Source organism: Herpailurus yagouaroundi, unplaced genomic scaffold (genome assembly GCF_014898765.1).
Source record: "Herpailurus yagouaroundi ecotype Mexico unplaced genomic scaffold, PumYag 100, whole genome shotgun sequence".
NCBI lineage: Eukaryota > Metazoa > Chordata > Mammalia > Carnivora > Felidae > Herpailurus > Herpailurus yagouaroundi.
The window spans coordinates 76,590,785-76,612,676 of NW_024412391.1; the positions used below are offsets into that span (position 1 = coordinate 76,590,785).

At 36.3% G+C, this 21,892-nt stretch overlaps 1 protein-coding gene across 1 annotated transcript in view; it reads right to left on the bottom strand.

Moving 5' to 3' along the window:
* Positions 1–2,401: 2,401 nt before the first annotated feature.
* Positions 2,402–21,892, bottom strand: part of GNAI1 (G protein subunit alpha i1) — an 86,564-nt gene continuing 67,073 nt past the window's right edge. The window contains exons 6-9 of the mRNA XM_040472815.1: positions 18,296–18,424; positions 11,780–11,909; positions 10,199–10,352; positions 2,402–4,470 (exon numbers count right to left, since the gene is read on the bottom strand). Of these exons, the coding sequence (XP_040328749.1) occupies positions 4,280–4,470; positions 10,199–10,352; positions 11,780–11,909; positions 18,296–18,424 (604 nt within the window). The 3' untranslated portion in view covers positions 2,402–4,279. The remainder of the gene's footprint in view (positions 4,471–10,198; positions 10,353–11,779; positions 11,910–18,295; positions 18,425–21,892) is intronic.

The following is a 21,892-nucleotide window of genomic DNA, read 5'->3' on the forward strand; positions in this document are numbered from 1 at the left end:
GTATATACAGCATATTTTCTTTATCCATTCATCTGTTCAGACACAGATTGTTTCCATATCTTAGCTACCGTAAATAATGCTGCATTGAACATGGGATGCATATTATCTTTTTGAATTACTGTTGTTTTCTTCAGATAAATACCCAGAGGTGAAATTGCTGGATCATATTATAGCTCTGTAATTTTTTGAGGAACTTTGATACTGTTTTCAATAGTGGCTTGTACCAATTTACATTCTTACCATCTGCACACAATCATTTTTTCCTTCACATTCTCACCAACTCATTATTTCTTGCCTTTATGATCGCTATTCTAACAGGTGTGAGGCAATAGCTCATTGTGGTTTCGATTTGCATTTTTTTCTGATTAGCGATTTCGAACACATTCATGGACTTGGCCATCTGTAGGTCTTCTTTGGAAAAATATCTGTTTAGATACTCTGCCCTTTTTAAAAATCAGATTGTGTGATTTATGCTATGGAGTTTTAGGACTTCTTTATATATTTTCAATATAAACCCCTCATCAGATGATTTGTGAATGTATTCTCTCATTCCATAGGCTGCCTTTTCATTTTGTTGATGGTTTCCTTTGTAGTAAGTAGCTTTTTAAAAGTTTGTAATTCTAGTTGTATGTTTTTATTGCCTTTAATTTTGGTATCACATCCAAAATCTATTGCCAAGCCCCATGTTAAGGAGCTATGGTTTCTTCTAGGACTTTTAGGGTTTCATGTCTTGTATTCTTCAATCCACCTAGTTATTTTTTGTGGATGTTTTATAATAGTGGTCATTTCATTCTAGACCACATATGGCAGTCTAGTTCTCCCAACACCATTTATCATGGAATGTCTTTTCCTCATTGTATATTCTTGGTTCCTTTGTTGTAAACCAGTGGACCATAAATGAGTATGTTTCTGAGCTCTCTAGTCTGTTCCTCAGATGCATTTATCTATTTTTATGTCAATACCATACTGTTTTAATTACTCTTTGTCATATAGTTTGGAATCAGGCAGCATGATGCCTCCAGCTTTGCTCTGTCTTATGTATTTATAATCTAAGAGTGTTTAGATAAACTCAGATGTTTAAGAGTGGGGATAAACAACTTACACATTTTCTAGAAATAAAGTAGCATTCTCAAGAGTTCTACAACAGACATGAAGTTGAAGTGATAGGTTTGACACCTTGATTTGGTCTTGGTCAAGTTAATTAACCTCTCTGAGCCTTTTCTGATCTTACAGATCCTTTGACCTTCAGTAAGAACATACGCATTTTGAGACTTTTTCAATAAGTGATTGAATCTGAATGAATTTAATGAAGCATATAGAGTCCTTTAAATGGATACTGAAATGAAGGGAATTTTAGAAACCAGAACAGCTTTCATAAATTTAGGATGATAACTGGGACTATGACTGGTTCATTTTGGGTCACATGCCTAGTGATGAGAGACCAGGACTGGTCAGGTTTGATCCTATGCCAGGGAGGATTGGCAGCCCTACTGGAACCATGTAGTTCCCCAAAAAGCAGACTAAAGAGATGTGACCGGTGAATCTAAAAAAGGTAACACAAAAGTCCTAATAAAAGTAACATTAGTAGATATGAATGAACACTTCCCATGTCCCATGGATTGTTTTAAGCATATCTCACACAGTATGTAGACAAATACTTGGAGGAAGGCCCAGGATATGCACAAAGTACTTTTAGGATGTAGTGTAGAAGAGGAGTGGAGACATAATGAAGTGGGATCAGATAGTGGATGAGCTCTGAATAGGAGGCAAAGTTAAACTTGGTTTTATTGAAAAGTCAGAGCCAATGCCCTGAGAACACAATCACAGTTAGGATAACTAGCCTGTATGAGGGAAAGGAAAAATGGCAAGTGGAGAATTTAATTAACAATCCATTTCATGCAGAAGTGAGGCAAAAACCTACATTTGGTAGGTGGTAGTAGGAATGGAAAGGAAAAATAAAAACTGACAAGGCATTGGAAGACTAGAGTTGTGAGCAAAATGGTGGCTTATCAGAGATGGAGATGAGGGCTAAAGAGAGTTATAAGTGGCTAAAAAGTTGCCTGTTGAGGCACTGAAGAATGATGGTACTGAGTGGTTACACTGGCCAAATTAGGGGGTAAGAACCGGTTTGATGAACTGGTAAGAACTGGGAGAATGATGATGAACGTGGTTTGGGACATATGGACTTAAGGGCAGGCAGTAAATTCTCAGAAGGGGATATCAACCAGGCAGTTCTAAATGTGGCACCATATCTCCTGAAGAAACTTGAGGCAGGAAAAACTCAAGTTTGTGGAGATGAAATTGCAAAAAGATTGCAAAACTGCAAAAGAATAAATGGGCATTCCATAGACTGATACTTAGTAAATCCCAATGTCAAACATGTGTTTAGTCAACAGGTTTGTAAAATTTTAAAAATTTAAATTTATTAGGATTTATTAGTAACACAATTACACAGAATAAAGTTCAGGAATTCACCAATTATGGTCACCAAGATGTGCTTCTTTGTGGCTTTTTAAACAGTATTTCTCAGGATTCATATTTATTCATAGTATAGGTGAATTTCATACATAGCTTCACAATAAGGATGTTACAGGTCTTCCATCAGTAAAATTAATGAAAACATCTTTCATGAAAAGCACGTAAAGAATCTAAACTAACACATTTAAGAAACTGTGATAACTTTGAATTTCTTTACATCACAAAGAAGAAAAACAAATCCCCAAAATATAACAGATGAAAATGTAGTCTGTGGTTACCCACACCCACACACACTTCAAGAAATATACTTGAACAAAATGACAGCACGTAACTAAGAAACTACTTATCCACAAAGCTTATTGAAGGACCTTTTTCAAGATGAGTAAAACAACAGAAGTAGGGTAGGGAATGCTGTTCATTTTGTTGAAATGAAGTCACAGAGACACATCATGAATCATGAAAAGAAATGACTATCAAAGTCCAATATCTAGCTGATATGTAACACTTATTTGAGCATACATAAAATCACTGACTTTATTAAATACTATTACTCATTTTCTAAGTGTAATTGCCCATTTAATTGTCAGAAATAATAGCACAATTTAAAAAGAAATATCAACTCAAGCAAGTGGTGGAAATTTGAGTAAGAGAAAAAGTAGTTTTAATATATAGTTTGATAGTTAAATTTGAAAGTAGTTACATATAGGAATCTAAAGCTTGCATTAGATCAGCAGCTGAATATTCAAAGATCTTTCTTGTTATCTTCCAAATAAGGAACTATCATGTATGCTAGGTACAAGGGATTTCCCAAAGGAAATACACAAATGAATGTCTCAAAATTCATTATGCTGACATATTTTTACCCACAAAATGCTCTCAATAATCCACCTAAACTTAGTTATAAATAAGAATGTAGTTATTTAAAGTGTATAAAAATTAATCTGGCATCACCTTTAAGGAAATGCATGAATACCATCCAAATATTAAAATTCAAAGTGAAAACAAACCAACTGAATAAAAATTAAGTGTTTATAGTAAGTCTGAGAGTATAGCCTCAAAAATCTTAAATTTCAGTTTTTCAAACCAAATCTAATGTAGAATTAGATCAGCATGCACTTTTAGAAGAAAAATTAAAATGCATACAATGTTTATATAACTGATCCAAAGGCAGGTATATTCATCCTCTTAAGAACATTTCAATAAAACACTTTAAATTTAAAGAACAAATCATGTTATTAAAATAGTCTGTGCAATGTTTGTACAAATAACTTTGTTAAGATTACAAGTATACATATAATCAAGATAAGGGCTGCAATGTTTCCTAATATTAATTACTGTACTTAAAAATTTACAAGACATGAACATAAATAAAGCTGTTTAAAACTGGCAAACACGGTAATAGTCTGTCATTCAGTACAAAGTACTTAGTATTTCTGTTTATTACCAAAGCCATCACGCTAGAATAAGTTGCCACTCTTAAAGCCTAAAAGTAATGTGGAAAACAAAAGTTATAAATACATGTATACATACATTTGCATATTTACACATAGGCAGAAATCATCAATACACTAGAGTCGAGCATTAACACTGCCCCTAGTTTCCCACTGCAGGACCACCTCTCACATTTAAGAAAGGTCCTTCTATTACTTTCAGTTAAAAAAACACAACAGAACAACTTTGGTCAGGTCCCAGATACATCTGCTGTATACTACATTGTGTTGCTGCAAGACTCTAATTTAGAGAGATCCACACAGAAGTACTCATTTGGTTTGAAAATGCATTTTACCATTAACTGCAAAATTTAGAAGAGACCACAATCTTTTAGATTATTTTTTATGATGACATCTGTTACAGCATCAAAAACAAACTGCACATTCTTCGTATCTGTGGCACATGTGAAGTGGGTGTATATTTCCTTTGTGTCCTTTCTTTTATTGAGGTCTTCAAACTGACACTGAATATACGCAGCTGCCTCTTCATATGTGTTTGAGCCTGAGATGGGAGAAGGCAAGAAACATAAGGCGAAAGTTAAAATGAGTACACATCTAAGCAAAATGGACCTGAAAATATTGAAATCAGTTCCATACATATAAAATATGTGGATTATGTCACTGTATTTTTCCTTCTAGAACAAGAGAGAGGCGTTCCTCTAAATGAAAAATTCCCAATGTTAATTACCTTTCAATGACTGTTGTTACCCTTAAAAAAAAAAAAAACAAAAAACACAACACACCAAAAGCATGGTATTCTTGGCTCCCCGGGGTCTTCATTCCTGCCCAATCCAAATGCCAGATCTTCCTTTTTCTTCCCCTTTTTACTCGACATCCCAACACCAACCCTTCCCTGACGGTGGTATGCTATTTCATTTCCAGCCTAGTGCATAATCAAGAAATTACCTGGTTGAATGGTAATCGGTATTTTTTATTCCCTTTCCTCTATACACATTAATTAGCATTTGTCACTTTTCTTTATTCAAAAATTGTAGACGGGTCTACAATGTGGTTTACGGCCATGAGGTTAAAAACTTCTGAGTAAACACTCCAGAAATGGTCCGTAGCTAATGATAATCACATGCAGCAATAGTTTCTAGGCAAGCCCTTGACAGACCTACCTACCTATGTTCATCGTTAGACATATAAAGACTGTTAATAACAGAACTAACTTGTTAGGAAACAACCCAAAAGTTTTGGTATATCTATACAATGAGCTGCCATACAGGAATAAGAAAGGAGAATAGTTTAGACTGGGAGGCATGATGGAGTTTCTGGGAACCTGGAAATAATGCTGTCTCTTGATCTGAGTGCACATATCTGTGTCTTCCCTTTTTAAAATTTCAGTGAGCTTCACATTTATCCTAAATGTGCACGTATGTATATATTTTATATGTGTACATACATACTTCAAAAACTGTTCCATTTAAAAAAAAATTATTAGATCTCTCTCTTGCAGTAGTAACACAAAATTATTTGCTGGGCTTTCAAGGTCCTCTGTTACCCAGCCTGCTTAGTAAAGCTATTCTGAGATCCTGTAGTCCACACCTGTAGCTTACTCTGTGTCAGCAGAACTCTATGTTATATAACCAACTCCCACCTGGGACCCTGCTCACAGAACTCTACCAGCTGCTTCACCAGCAGTATACTGCAAATGATGCTGCAATAAACACGCAGGTAGCACCTATCTTTTTTAAGTCAGTGTTTTCATTTTCTTTGGAGAAATTTCCTGAGGTAGAATTGCTGGATATTTCTAATTTTTTTGGAATCTCCTTACAGTTCCCACAGGGGCTGCACACCAAATTACATTTTCACCAATAGGGCAAGAGGGTTCCCTTTTCTCTATAACCTCACCACACTTGTTTTTTTGCCAGTACCTATTCTAATCGGTGAGGTGGTAGTTCACTGTGGTTTTGGTGTGCATTTCCCTGATGATTATAGAGATTCTGAGCACCTCTTCATGGACCTGCTGGCCATTGTAGGTCTTCTTTTGGAAAAATGGTTCTTCAGATCCTCAGCCCATTTTTTAGTGGATTGTGTTTTTTGCTATTGAGTAGTAGGACTTCTTTATATATTTTCAATACTAACCCCTTATCAGATACATAATTTGCAAGTATCATCTTCCATTCCATAGGTTGCATTTTCATGTTGTTGGTTTTCTTGGCTGTGCAAAAAACTTTATAGTTGGATGTGGTACTACTTGTTTATTTTTGCTTTTGTTGTCTTCACTTTTGATGTCCGATCCAAAAAATCATCACCAAGACTAACATGAAGGAGCTACTGCTTATATTCTTTCAGCAGTTTTATGGTTTGAGGTCTTTGATCCATTTTAAGTTAATTGTTTGTATGGTTTAATATAGTGGTCCAGTTTTCCCAGAACAATTTATTGAAGATACTATCTTTTCTTCATTGCATGTTCTTTGCTCATATGTTGTAATTTTTTGATCACATATGTGTAGGTTTATTTTCTGGGCTATTTCTCACATCTGTGTGTCTATTTTTGTGTCATTGCCATAATGTTTTGATTACTATAGCTTTGCAACACAGCTGAAAATCAGGGACCCTGCTGCCCCCAGCTCTGTTCTTTCTCAAGACTGCTTTGGCTATTCAGGTTCTTTTGTGGTTCCAAACAAATTTTAGGATTGTTTATGCTATTTCTGTGAAAAAGAATGCCACTAATATTTTGAGAGGGATTGCACTGTATCTGTAGGTTGCTCTGGGGTATTATGGTCATTTTAACAATATTTTTCTAATCTGTGAACATGAAATATCTTACCCTTACTTTTTCTTCTTCTATTTCACCAATGTCTTGGAATTTTCAGTGTAGAGATATTTTTTCTCCCCTTCTTACATTTATTCCTAGTTAGTTTTTTTTCTTTTTGATGCAGTTGTAAATGGTATCGTTTTCTTAATTTCTTTCTGATCGTTCATCACTAGTGTATGGAAATGCAAAATATTTTTGCATATATACCATATCCTGCAAATCTACTAAATGCATTGATTAGTTTAACAGTAGTTTAGTGGAGTCTTTATATATGTATACATATATATATAGATGTTAAATAATATGTATATATAATACTATAATCAAATAATACTATGTTGAATAAAAGTGGCAAGAAAGGGATTCCTTGTTTTATTTCTGATGGGTTTCCTTGTTTTGTTGAAGTATGATGTTAACCGTGACCTAATAAATGGCCTTTCTGTTTTGAGGTACATTATTTTGAGTTTTTAGCATAAATGAATGTTGAGTTTTGTCAAGTGGTTTTTCTGTATCATTTGAGAGGATCAAGATTTTTATCTTTAACATTTGCAAATCAATATGATATATACCACTTTAACAAAATTGAACTACCCTTGTATCCCTGGAATAAATCCCACTATATCACTGTGTAGAATTCTTTTAAAATATTGTTGAATTTGGTTTGGTAACATTTTGTTGAGGATTTCTGCATTTAAGTTAACCAGGGGTACTGGCTTGTAATTTTCTTATGCCATCCTTGTCTAGTTTTGGTATTAGGGTAAAATGCTGTCCTCATAAAATGATTTTGGAAGTGTTCCTTTCTCTATTTTTCTTTTCCAAGAGCTTTAGAAGGACTGGTATTAATTATTCTGTAAATGCGGGTAGAATTCATCAGTAAAGCCATCTGGACATAAATAAATATGGTCATGGACATATTTATTGAGAGGTTTTGATCATGAAGTAATTGGTCTGTTTAGATTTTCTGTTTCTTCATGATTCAGTCTTAGTAGGTTCTAAGTTTCTAGGAATTTTTCTACTTTTTCTAGGCTGTCAAAATAAGTTTATATTTTAACTCTTTCAGGTGGCTAGCAGACAACCATATACTTTACAAATCAAAATTGAGTTTATTGGTACTCTGAAATTCTAAAGCAATAAACTGTGTCTTATTGACAGATGTTAATGCAACCTGTCAGTTAAAAATATGTTTTGAGAAAAAAGCTTCTTGAACAGAGTGCAGAGCTTAACTTGCTATATATATTATGGGTAGCTAGACTGCAAAATGCCGAGAACTAAGATACATGAATAAACTCATGAGTGTATTTCTCAATCTGATTTTAATTCTTAAGAATGGCAAGGATGTGGTGAGAAGGTAATAGGTATTTTCTAGATGTGATAGAACCGTCATGTATAAAGGCAAGTATGATCTGGTTCAAGAATGAAGAACTGGGAAGGACTGGTAATATAATTGAAAGGGAGATGGAGGAGATTTGAGAAAACAGTAACAGGAGTTTCGGGTGTTAAAAAACACGTATATGTTCAATAAGCAGCTGGAAACGCAAGCCTGAGGCTCTAGGGAGAAATTAGAGTTGACAATGGAATTCAACATGGTGAGGAAAAACATGACCATAAAAGCAGGGAGCGCTAAAAGATTACAGGTTGCAGATGGAATGTGTGAAATGCCAACATATTGATATTTTAACAGAAGACGTGCAATAGAAGCAGGCAGAGGTGGAGATAAACCCACCTTTGCCTGCTCCTAGTTTAGAGGCTACACAGGCAGGAATTAAAAGTGGAGGTTGCAGCAAGAAGCAATGGAATCATGACTTAGAGCATGTAGTGAGGACTTTACATTCTAATCCTGATATTGGCATTGTGAAAAAATTATGCAATACTCTCTGTGTTCAAAGATTGTGAGATCACGGATTCTTAGTATCTTGACAACATAAGAAATATCCTTTCTTGGCTGATCTGAAATCCCTGTAGGTATGTGGTATTTATGGATTCATTTGGGCAACTCTGGTAATATTAGAAAAAATGGCTACCTCATAATAGAAAATGATAAAAATAAACTGAAAGACAGATGAAAGTAAAGGCAAAACTGAGCCACCTTGACTCTGGATAACTTCAAACTCAGACAGGACTACACATAGTTTTATTCCTAACGAGCACTAAAATGTTTCTGAACAAGGTGACAGGATACAAGGACTTTCAAAAAGAACACGGAAGTTTAAAAATAAGCAACTGTGTGAAATTTTTTTGAATCAACGTATGGGAGTACACAAAATGACCTGTAATAATGAGTAGTGTGATTATATTTATCCAAGAATCTTCCCCTTTGGTTCTAATGAGAATTTAACTCTGGCAGTCTGGTTGTTAATGGGCTGGGTGCAGGCGCGCCCATAGACTTGGGTTTGGATTTAGACTGTCCTTGAGCCCCAGTGTTCTCACCTGCATGAGTGGGATGTAAGAGCACTGAAATCATAGGGCTGTTTTATCTTAGGCCTGTGAAAAGGCAGTAAATACTCAGTGTACTATTAATATACTCAATACAAGACTACCTTTGTGTTTATAATGAAACAAATTCTTGAGACTTTAAAAAAAAAATAAAGGATGTGGTCAGGGCAACTTGTTTTCAATTAGCTAAATTAACCAGACTCTTCAGAATATTTGGGTTTAGAGACCATATAAACCAGTGGTAGTCAAACTCTCTTTGAGGCACAGAATCTTTCTTCCTCATTAAAGTAAAATCTTATTCAGAAACCTAATATGTAAAACAGAAACAAAGTCACCCTGCTTTAGTAAGAGAGATGCTGTGTGCATGGATAGGGGAGGGAGGGAAGTATCTTTAGTCCCTGTACCTACTTTTCAATAGCAGCCCAGGAGGTGCTCTAAGGAGCTAAACTAAAACCAAGTTTTAGCTCAACTTCTGATTTTACAAATGGGGTACTGAGACCCAGATAAATTAACTGCCTTGTTCAAGATCAAAGAGCTAGTTATGGAAATGCCAGGACCGCATCTCAGGTCTCCTTTTTCCACAGTAGGCGAATTACAAGACCATTAACAGTCTCCTTACCAGTGTTGGGATTACTTGTCAAACTGTGTGACTCCCCTGAAAAATAAGTGGTTCGCGGATTCCTTCTTCATTTATAACCCTTATAACTACGGTTCATGTTCTTTTATAGTAACATGCAGCTTTTTTTGTGTGTAAGAGTACATCCGTCTTTGAGATTAGACCGTGAACACAGACTGGTCTTATTTACTGTGCATCACACATACCTGACAGAAGATCATCATAAAAAATTACCTAACAGCTTTTCCATTTGAATACGTTATTTCCAATAATCTTAGCTACGCCTCAAGGAACTACCTGTACGTGAATGCAGTTTAATAATTTTAATTAAAGGTGATCTACAACTGAAATCTTGCCTTAGGGGAACTTTAGTTAGAAATATATGACTTGACAAGTTATCCACAGAAAGTAAAATACCTGCGTATTCTGGATAGCATATAGTGAGAGGGCTCTTTTTGATTTTTTCTTCAAAGAGATCCTTCTTGTTTAGAAAAAGTATAATAGACGTATCTGTAAACCATTTGTTGTTACATATGCTGTCAAACAACTTCATGCTTTCATGCATTCGATTCTGTAACAGGAAAGAATACAGTTTGTCACAACACGAAGGGTTTTGAAAGTATTACTTTTAAAAAATAGCGTTATCAGAAGAGAGAGCTCGGTCAGCTGAAAAATAATGTAGCACAGAAATACATTCCCGCCATTTAAGAACAAGTATTGACTGCAGGGGAGATGAATGTGTACACTACTCATCACTTTTTGCATTCAACCCGTACTCGCACAGTGCCCACTATGTGTCACTGTACCTGGGAACACCCTGCTGCAGGACCCTGCAATCTAGAGACACCAAGTGTGAACATTCAAAAAGAGATCTCACTGTTACAAAGTTAATGGAAGCTTCTCCATTAAAAGATAAGTAAAGGTTTTTAAAAATTAATAAATTGAGCAATTGGCCCAACCCTCTAAATATAATGGTGTGTTAGGGACGGAATCGTCCACTCCAGTTTCCTGTTCTTCTAGTATATGTGGTATCAAAAGGACACTGACAGAAAGGAATATGTGATGATGAACTGCACTATAATTGCATGTGCCTGATTTTAAAAATACAAAAGTGACATTTTGATCTCTTTTTCCCCAGTCTGTACTAAAGTTAACTTAGAATAGACAGTGCTCTGAGGCGCCTGGGTGACTCAGCTGGTCAAGTGTCTGACTTCAGCTCAGGTCATGATCTCGCAGTTTGTGGGTTCAAGCCCTGCGTCGGGCTCTGGGATAATAGTTCAGGGCCTGGAGCCTGCTTCGGATTCTGTGTCTCCCTCTCTCTCTCTCTCAAAAATAAAGACTTAAAAAAATTTTTTTTAAATGACAGCACTTTAGGAGCGCCTGAGTGGCTCAGTCAGTTGAGCATGTGAATCTATCTTGATTTTGGCTCAGGTCTTGATCTTGTGGGTCATGAGTTTGAGTTCAGGCCCCGCAGAGCTTGCTTGGGATTCTCTCTTGCCCCCTCTCCCTCAAAAATAATAAACAAACATGTTAAGGATAAAAAATAAAATGACAGAACTTTAAATTTCTATATAAAAATATTTTCCCTAGATTAATGGTACATTGCAACACCTCTGAAAATTACACGGCAATAGCAAAGTATAACATGGATTAAAGATTACAGAGCTGGCAGAAGTAACAAGTGAAGAAAAATGAGCCTTGGACTATTACAGGAGTTAACTTTACTTTTAGTCACTTCCCAGATAGCAGATACAGGAAATGCATAATTAAACATATCAGATTGAAGGGAGATTAACTCTCTCAGTCTTTTCTTATTCTTGGGGTCCCTCTGTGCTTCTTTAGGGTACTTCCCTTTCAGTATATACAAAGAAGAGCCAGAGGAAAGAGCCTGAACTTTCAAATAACTCACGCCATTAGCGAGAATTACTCAAGAATTATTCTCAGAAAAATCCTTGGCAGTATCTCCAGCCCTTCATCTTTCACAGTGGTTCTACTTGCCATTTCCTCATCTTCGGCTAGAACCAGGTCATAGTCACTCAGAGCCACACAGAAGATGATGGCGGTCACTCCTTCGAAGCAATGAATCCACTTCTTCCGCTCAGATCTCTGTCCTCCCACATCAAACATTCTAGAAGAGAAAAAAGGAGTTGGACATCACCTTAAATGTTAGAAAGGGGTTCTAGAATATCATCAAAAAAGCTCCAAATTGCAGGGGGAATGTGGGATGGGAGGAAAGAAAAGGACATTACACGGGAGGAAAATGATGTCACAAATTGGTTTTCGCAAAGGGAAAAAAAAGTCTGGTTTTTAAAATTTTTGATTGAAAACAAAGCTCAAAACACCCTCAAAAAACAACATATTCATTAGCATACGAGAACACTTAGATCAGAACATGAAAGCAGATACAAATGAGTGGAGTGCACTATGAGTAAACACTGAGAAGTCACAGGAAGCAACTAGGGAACGCAGAGATTAGAGTAAATTCAATTTGCCAGAGTCACAGAACATTAGAGGCAGAGGACATGGTCCCTTCTTCCCACCACAAAATGTTTTGTTTCTTTCAGAGGCTAAAAGTAGGACTCTGACATAAAGGGGAAACCTCACTTCCAGGTAAGAAAATGCTGAGTGAGCAAGTGACACTTAGCTGGGGCCAACAGGTGGCCTAAATTAAAAAGCAAAGCCAAGGTATAGGATCAAAAATAAGAAATAGGAGACAAATGGGTTTCCTTACTGAATAGTCTTAAAAGTTAGAGGAAAAAACCCAATTTTTATACAATGTTTAACTGTAGACTATCGTAGCCTGGTGTACAGGTAGTAACACAAGCAGCATACAGAAAATGATCTGTTCATTTTTTTCTTAAAAGAATTTATGAAGTTAAGCAAAAGTTGAAATGCACATAGATTGTTATGCAACCTAGAAATAACCACTTATATAATGGAAACACTATGCAAACTGGTGCATTTTAAAAAGGCTCCATTCATCTAGATGGTGCACTAATTAAAATAGTCCCTATTTAATTCGCAGGCAAAAAGAATTTCCCTGCAGAATAGTATTGGCCTATAAAGCAAATCGGAGTACATCAACTAACATTGTTACTTTTATCATTATTTCAATGCTGTTCATTCTATTGGGTTAGCTAGTGATTTGTTCCTTAAGTATGATATATAACAAAATGATTCTACCACAGTAAATTAAAATGGGTTTAACACACAAAAAGGAGAGCTGGTAATAAAGATTAAATAAGAACAAAATAAAAGAAATTAAAATGATTACCCATTTGTTAACAAAGAATTTGAAAATAACCTTACCAAAAAGGCTTTATTTACTTTAGGTAACTTCTCTGATCCAATGTTACATGTATCTTGACCACTCAATATAAAATAACAAGCAAACCCTTTCCATCCCATCAGACATTTTCCTTCTGTGATGGTTGGTTTTGTGTGTCAATTTGGCTAGGCCATCATACGCAGTTATTTAGTCAAACACTAACCTAGGTGCTTCTGTGAAGGTATTTTACTGCTGTGCTTAACATCTAAAATCAGTCATCTCTCAGCAAAGAGTATCCCTGGTAAGGGGAGAGACCTTATCCTATCAGTTGGAGGGCCTTAAGAACAAAAACTGAGGTTTCCCCCAAGGAAAAGAAATTCTACCTCAAGACTGAAACATCAGTTCCTGTCTGAGCCTGCTGTCCTGCCCTACAAACTTGACACTTGCCAGGCCCCGTGGTCACGTAAGTCAATTCCTTGAAATGGACAACCCTGACGTTAGTGCTCAGAGTGGGGTGCTGCTGTAACCAACACCTAAAATGGGGGAAGTGGTTATGGAATTGGATACTATGTAGAGACTGGAACAACCTTGAGTTACTACACAATAAAAGCCCAGATTGTTTTGAAAAGATGGCGGGTTCGAAACAGACATCTAAGGTAATAATTCTGGAGATGCTCGGGAGTGAAAGGATGGCAGAAAAGCTTCGATCTTACAGAATATACATATATCATTCATGAACATGATGTTAGATTTTTTGATGAGGTTCCAGAAGGAAATGAGAAATGTGTTACTGGACACTGGAGCAAAGGCAATTCTTGTTGTAAAGTCGCAAAAACTAGGGCTGGCTGTTAAGAAATTAACTTGAATGTTGGCTGAGGAAATTTCCAAGCAAAATGTGCAGGGTATGGCTTTGGTTCACCTTGTGGCTATAGTAAAATATAAAAGGAAAGAGAAACTGAGGCAGGAACCAGGGAAGAAGCCCATGCGTCAAAGGCCAAGGAACACCAAGGATTTCCAACCACTACAAGAAGCAGGAGGACGCAAGAGAGGATTCTTCCCAAGAGCCTTCAGAAGCACAGTTGTGCAGACATGTTGATTTTAAACTTCTAGCCCCCAAAATTATGAAAGAATATATTTCTGTTGTTTTATGCCACCGAGCTTGTGGTAATTTGTTATAGCAGCCCTAGGAAAGTAATATATCCCCCCTACCTTGTTTTATTCTTCGTTATAGTGATTATCACCTCCTGAACATCTGAACATTTATCTCCCTTCCCCCAACAATGTAAAGACAAAGACTTTGTCATAGTTCACAAATATTTGTTGAATGAATGCATGAACTAGGTCTACAGAATATTTTAAAACACCTTCAAGCAATAATAGACTAGCTTTACTACATTAAAGATCCACATCTTGTGAGGCACCTGGGTGGTTCAGTTAGCTACGCTTCTGACTTCGGCTCAAGTCATGATTGCATGGTTCATGGATTCAAACTCCATGTCGGGCTCTGTGCTGACAGCTCAGAGCCTGGAGCCTGCTTTGGATTCTGTGTCTCCCTCTCTCTCTCTCTGCCCCTCCCCAACTCATGATCTGTCTCTATCTCTGTTTCTCTCAAAAATAAACAAACATTAAAAAAAAAAAAGAGCGACGCCTGGGTGGCGCAGTAAGTTAAGCGTCCGACTTCAGCCAGGTCACGATCTCGCGGTCCGTGAGTTCCAGCCCCGCGTCGGGCTCTGGGCTGATGGCGCAGAGCCTGGAGCCTGTTTCCGATTCTGTGTCTCCCTCTCTCTCTGCCCCTCCCCCGTTCATGCTCTGTCTCTCTCTGTCCCAAAAATAAATAAACGTTGAAAAAAAAAATTAAAAAAAAAAAAAGAAAGATCTAGGTCTTCCAGTTATGCTGTGGGAATGTTACATATAAAAAGGCTTTTTAACTTATAATCAAGTAATTTACAGAAGAAATCTCCTAAATTTATTCAGTTTAGAAATGAATAAACTGATACTTCTCAAACTTCACTATAAATCAGACTCACCAGGTGCATAAAGTTGATTCTGCTGGTCCGGGGACCATACTTTGAGAATCACTAGTCTAATTCATTAGCCAAGGAACAAAAATGACTAAAATCTAATGTAACAAATGACTGTGCATAAGGCATTATTCCTTTTTCATACATACTTTAGAATTATCTTCAAATTCTGAAGTTTTTAAAAAGTCATCAAAAATAAAAATATGTTCTCCTTCATATGAACAGATGAAACTTTTTTCTAGCATCAAATAGGAAGTGGATTTGATTTTTCTCAGGTTTCTTTTAGGGAGAGAGGGGAAAGTACAAGGGGATATTGAATATCATGATTTTTTTTTAAATTTTTTTTAATGTTTGTTTATTTTTGAAGGAGAGACAGACAGAATGTGAGCGGGGAAGGGCAGAAAGAGAGGGAGACACAGAATCCTAAGCAGCATTCAGGCTCTGAGCTGTCAGCACAGAGCCCAATGTGGGGCTCAAAGTCACAAACCATGAGATCATGATCTGAGCTGAAGTCAGATGCTTAACCGACTGAGTCACCCACGCATCCCCCCCACTTTTTTTTTTTTTTTAAAGAAAGAGTGCCAGCCAGGGAGAGGGGCAGAGGGAAAGGGAAAATCTTAAGCAAGTTCCACTCCCAGCACAGATCCCAAAGCAGGGCTCAATCCCATAATCCTGAGACCATGACCTGAGCTGAAATGAAGAGTTGGACACTTCATCAACTGAGCTACCCAGGTACCCCCAAGAAGATCCTGAGATGTTCTGGCATTCTCAGACTGTCATCTGATAGCACAGTGATCAACAAAGCGCTGACCGTATGTGCACGTCAACCCTGTAAATACACTCCAAAACCCACTTTACATTTATAGTACTATATGAAAGTAACATAAATTTGTCTTATAATTTTATAATAGAAGGGATGCTTTAATTCTGTATTTGGCAAAAATATTATAGTAAAACTGCTGATTCCTTAAAAGCAATATAGTAGTCCACAGAGACACTTTCCACAAACGCTCACAGAGGTGATAAATATATTCTAAAATTATTGTGCTTTATTGCCTCATTTTGAATTTAATTCCAATCATACCAAAATTAAATGAAACTGAAATTTTACATCAGCCATTCCTTAAAATGAGACAATGAATTATAATACAAAGCACACAAAATTCAAGAGTTCCCTGTAGAATTATTCTAAGTATATTTCTGCCCTCATTCTTCTGAGACTCAACATATAAAAAGCAAAGTTGGAACCATATGTTTTACAATGATAGTAATTTAACAGAACCCAAATCCAAAATAAGACAAAGTTTATCTGAAGTTCCTGACAAACCTATGTTTAAGGCAGCAAGTGAAAACAGTAATGAAACACATCCTGTGAAATTCTACCTCACCCAAGGAGACTAAAGACAAAGGGACTTCCTGGGGGTATCATGGTGAGAGAGAATTTACAGAATCTCAGCACTTGCTTGAGGATGAAATGACAACTTCGAGAAATTGAGGGTAGAATGAAGAGCATGGTCAGGAAAGCGAATGTTTACGATTAACCAACACTGAAAGTGAATTTTGTACAGATTCCATCAAGTGCCACATGACAGACTGCACATTTAGCACTGTGCCTTCCCACTGACAGAGCTCTTCCCTCTACAAGTTCCCCTGAGAGGCAATCACCCCATTTATGTTTATACCTCCAACAGTGGGCCAGAGTGTAATACCTTCTGGTAAGACTCTTAACCAATCGTCCTCTTTACCTAATAGGGAAACTTAATTCAAGTATTCTTACTTGCTAACCCCCAACTCCATGCATTTTCTCCTCAAACTACATTTGTTAGAACAAAGCCATTATCTGAACATAATGATTTAAGTTTGCTTTTAAAATATGGTTTTTAAAACAAAGTAAACAAAAAAAATCTGAATCTAAGGTAAAAAAAAATACAAAAACAAAACAACAAACCTTTGGAGCCTCATTCTGACACTGAGCTTCCTTATTTTATAACTTTAAGATAAATATGACAATAGTTCTCAGATCAGACATATCAGACTATTTAAATATTCATGTTTTACTATTCCTGACTTTGGTCATTTAATATCCTAAAAGTAGTAAACAGATGCAAAGAAAGTAAATGATTTTGATAAGAGCTATTGCCAGCAAGGAAAAAAGTCCAGTGACCGCTTCAACAAAACTTTAATACTTGGTAAAGTACAAAGTTACATGGTCAGACTAATTATGATCTGTAATTCTCTAAAAAAGGCAGGGCGATGTTTGGATTTGGGTTTTTTCTTTTTGGAGGGAAGCTGCCATGGAAAATTAAAATTCAATTTTAGTTTGCTGGAAAACTCAATTACATGAACCACTGAATGTAGAATAAATTAGTGACAAGCGGTAATAAAAAAAAATGTATTTAAGATATTCAGGGAAGGAGTCAGAAGTACAGTTGCATATAGGTAACTACTTTCCACAACTTATTTATAAGGAAGCTCACCAATATATTTGTTTTTTTATCTCTGACTACAAATCTTTTTTAGATGCTCTCAGAAATCCTGCTTTATTATTACTATTTCAGAGCACTAGAGTTAACTGAAGCAAAGTCCAAGTGGTTTTCTCATGCTTTAAAAAAGAGGAACACAGGTCTGTAAATCTGAATGTAATGTTTCACTGAGAGTCCCTGGGTCTGGTCTGTCACGACCCGAGTGGACTGGACAAAGTGAGCATTTCCAATGGCTCCAAGTCTGTGCTTCTCTACTCAAACCTCAGTAAATCAATATTCATTACATTCTACATTAAACGAACATTTTTCAACCTAAAAAAGTACACACGTTTGCATGAATAAGAATTTTCATGAAAACTTTTAAAAAGGTACCCTTCACTTTTAGTATTTCCATAAATAAGCATTTATTCAATCAGTAATTTTTTGTGAAGAATGTAGGACAACACTTTATAATATCAGAGTAATATTTTCTATTCAGAAATAAAAGTCAAAAACTATTTAAATCACTTTGAAAAATCTAGGCAAAAGAGATTGCATGGCCATGTTTTCTCAAATAAAAATACAAATATTCCTTCTAAGAATGTTTGTTACCCTCTTTTACCCAAAAATGCTTTGTCCAATAACCTAAGAAAAGTTTTCTTTTGTAATTTTTAGCTCAGTTTTTAAATACTTTTACCACTTTTTTACTAAACAACGTGTTTTATATCTAAATTTGTAAATTATATGCTTTGCAGCTACTCACTTAAAATGAAGATCTTTGAAAGTAAAATGGGTTTCAACAATTCCTGTAGTTTTCACTCTAGTTCTGAGAACATCTTGTTGAGTTGGAATGTAGTTTGGTTGTGCTATTCTGTCCAAGTCATTCAAATAGCTGAAAAAATAAATAAGACAATAAGCTAATCATTAATACGGCCATTAAAGATCTCCTCAATCAAGGAGTAAAACATTTTGATGCATGCAATATTCAAATTACTGGAAATCGTTACATTTCTCGGTAATAAAACAATTGAAGTTTATATGTTCTATTAACTCCCACCGAAATGAAAACGTTTATATAAGTCTCCAGCCACAAAGCTCTTTTAACACTTTTCAAGTGTTGTGTTGTTTGTTTCCTAAGGACACTAGTCATTCTCCTTGTTGGAAACAAAACAGAGTAACAACTTCTTAAAAACCACACAAAACCAACTGTACACTACAAGTTTGTTTCTTAAAATTCTTTACTACACATTTTTTATATAGCACTGTGTTTATTTTCCAGACATTACTCTTGAGGATTCTGAGAATCTTACACTTTTAAGAAACTAATGAGTAACCTCTAGTCAAAGGCTGAATTCAATACTGTTCCTTTTCAACCAGCCTTAAGTTACACATAGGAAAACAGCACATGCTCTTTTACTCTGCATTTTACTGGCTCTCTAAATCAATATTCGTATTTTACTTCTCACTGATTTTAGTCACCCACCCATTCAAAACTGTCTGCCAATGATGCCAAATATGTTGTGCTATTCAAATGTAGCGGTGTCTTACCACGAAATTATTCTGTGTAAATTATCTCATGCCATTTTACATAGTAAATAATGTTGTAGAATGTCCAAATAGAGAGAGATTAATGTGAACCTCGGTGGTTAAAGAAGCATTCATGGGTGGTGAGGGTTTTAAACATAAATCTGAATGATGGGACAGAAAAAAAAGAGAATGCCATCCACATGAGGAGAATTAGTAAAACAGTATGGAGACAGGAACAGTCACATCTCGTTTCTCAGAAAGCAAGGCCCCTAGGAAGGGTGATGCAGAAATTCAAAAGAAGTCTGGACTTAATCCTAAGGTCAGCTGATCGTGGGGACCATCCCTACAGTGTCTTCTAATAGCTGAGAGTAATTAGTCAATGACGATTTAGAAGATACATCTATGTTTATTACAGAGAGGCACTAACTACTGCAATGTTAATTGAGGTTATCCTCTGAAACTGTTCCTTAGCCATTTATAACAGGTCTTGCGAACAAAAGGAGCTTAATAAATATTTGATTTGTAGACATGGAGGTCAAAAGCTATCCAAACACTGAGTAATCAAAAATGTTTTAAAGACAGTTAAGTATATGTATGTGATACTGGAATACAACGAGAGAGGACACCTTGAGTTATCTGTATTATTTGCTTAACTTAAAAGAATCTTATCTTACTGCACTGGTAATAATCCCCCAGTATTTATCTGTGTTTTTAATTCCACATATATAACGTTATGTATTATTGTAAGAAAATCTAACCTAATAAACAGGCCATGGCAAGATTTTACTCATTGTCCCTTTTAAGTAGTGTTACTCTCACTTAAAATGGGCTTTGATTACTCAGATCCATTTCTTTGCTTAAAACTGCTTCAGAATTGCCTCTAAAGATAACACACATTTATATTTCAACGTGACAAATAAGAAAAACCGGCACAATTAAAAACTCCAATTGTTTTAAATGATCACAAATTTAAAGTAAACTGGTGCTTGGACAGTCGTAATGGGCAACTTGGCAGCGGGCCTACGGGGGGGCCCCCCCCAGTCAAAAACTCGGAAATCAAGATGCACTGTAACCACTGTGGAGGAGAAAATTTCTGTGACTTCCTTCATTCTTGGAAAATGGCTCCATTATTGCCATCTTAAGGTCAGAACCACTAGTAATGAACTACTGGGGAGACAAAATGGCTTATTCTTCTCAGTGCACTGTACACAGGAGACAAGCCGTGGCCATTAGACTGCAGGGGTCCAGGAAGTACCACCATATGGGGAAACAGACTTCAGTCGATTGTCCCCGAGAAGCACCCCTTTACTACTGAAAAATCTCCCCTTGGTGGGCTCGGCTCAGAGCACTCTTCTCAACATGGCAGGGATTCCCATTTAGATCTTTCTGCAGGTGCTCGTGGTGCTAAAGCAAATAATATGGTGTAAGAGTTATGTTTTGTAAATAATTTTTTTTCTAATTTCTCTTCTACCTTCTGTAAAGTATGGTTTGTTAGTTCATTCATTACTAAACAAAGGCACAGTGAATGACAATTATGTGTCAGGCAATGAAGAAAGAACATACGGTAAAAGCAGACCTTACTGAATTTATAGTGTAGTGGCAGAGGCAGGAAGTAAATAATTTAAACAAAAATACAAATCAAATTACTTCAAAGTAAATGTAAATCTGTGAGCAAAGTAAATGTAAATCTGAAAAAAAAAAATTTGGTACTGTAAGTATATAAAACAGGGAGGCAAAGACCTAATCAGTGAGTCAAACTCACTGAGGACAAAGATGACACCAGTGGAACTACATATTCAGTAACATGTGACTTATACGTGTATAAAATACGTACATATTAACATGTATGGTGTATAGAGTGGCAAAGCATTAAAAACACAGACCAGAAAATAGAGCATGACAAAAATGGGCATGGGTTCCACAAAAATGTCTATTATTTACTCATCTGCACTAAACTACTCATGTGACACATACTGAGTACTCTGATGTGTAACCAATGACATGGGACGTGATAATTAGGAAGAGCCATACCCAGTTTGTTTTTCACAGTGAAGTATGTGTATTTACCTAGATCTTACTAATACCCATCATAGTCTTATTCTCACTTGTGTCCCTAAAAGCCAATAGCTCTTTCAAGAAAATGGAACAACTCTGGGAAGCAAAATGAGTACAGAGTACATGTCTGAAGACCAATCAAGGCCATTCATACCTTACATTTCTGCTGAGTATGTGTGTCAAATAATGGAAACAAATACTTGATTTTTTTGTTATCTAGATCACCAAGCAGAAAGCTCCCTGACCAGGTTTTATCACAACTTGCTTTATGAACTGTCTGTGGCCACCATCCAAAAAAATCAGGGAAGATTTTTCTTACAAAATACTGATGTCTAGTGCAACAGGGAACATACAGTTGATAATTTTCAAGTGTAGAGCTACAGAAGATATCTTGGGATCACCATATACTCCTTCACCATACACACAAAGTGCCTGTCACTGGATGAGTATCTCTTCTCAGGCACTATTAGTATAATGAAAAGAAGACAATCAGGGTTGCCTGGGTGACTCAGTCATTTAACTTTCTGACTCTTGGTTTCAGCTCAGGTCATCATCTCACAATTTCGTTGAGTTTGAGCCCCGTGTCTGGCTCCACACTGACAATGAGGAGCCTACGTGGGATTCTCTGACTCCCTCTCTCTCTGCCCCTCCCCCACTCATGCCGTCTTTGTCTCTCTAAAAATAAATAAATAAAATTTAAAAATAATAAAAAGAACACAATAAGTTACCCTCCCCTTGGGCTAGTCCCAGGAAAACTAGAGATACACCCAAATTCAGA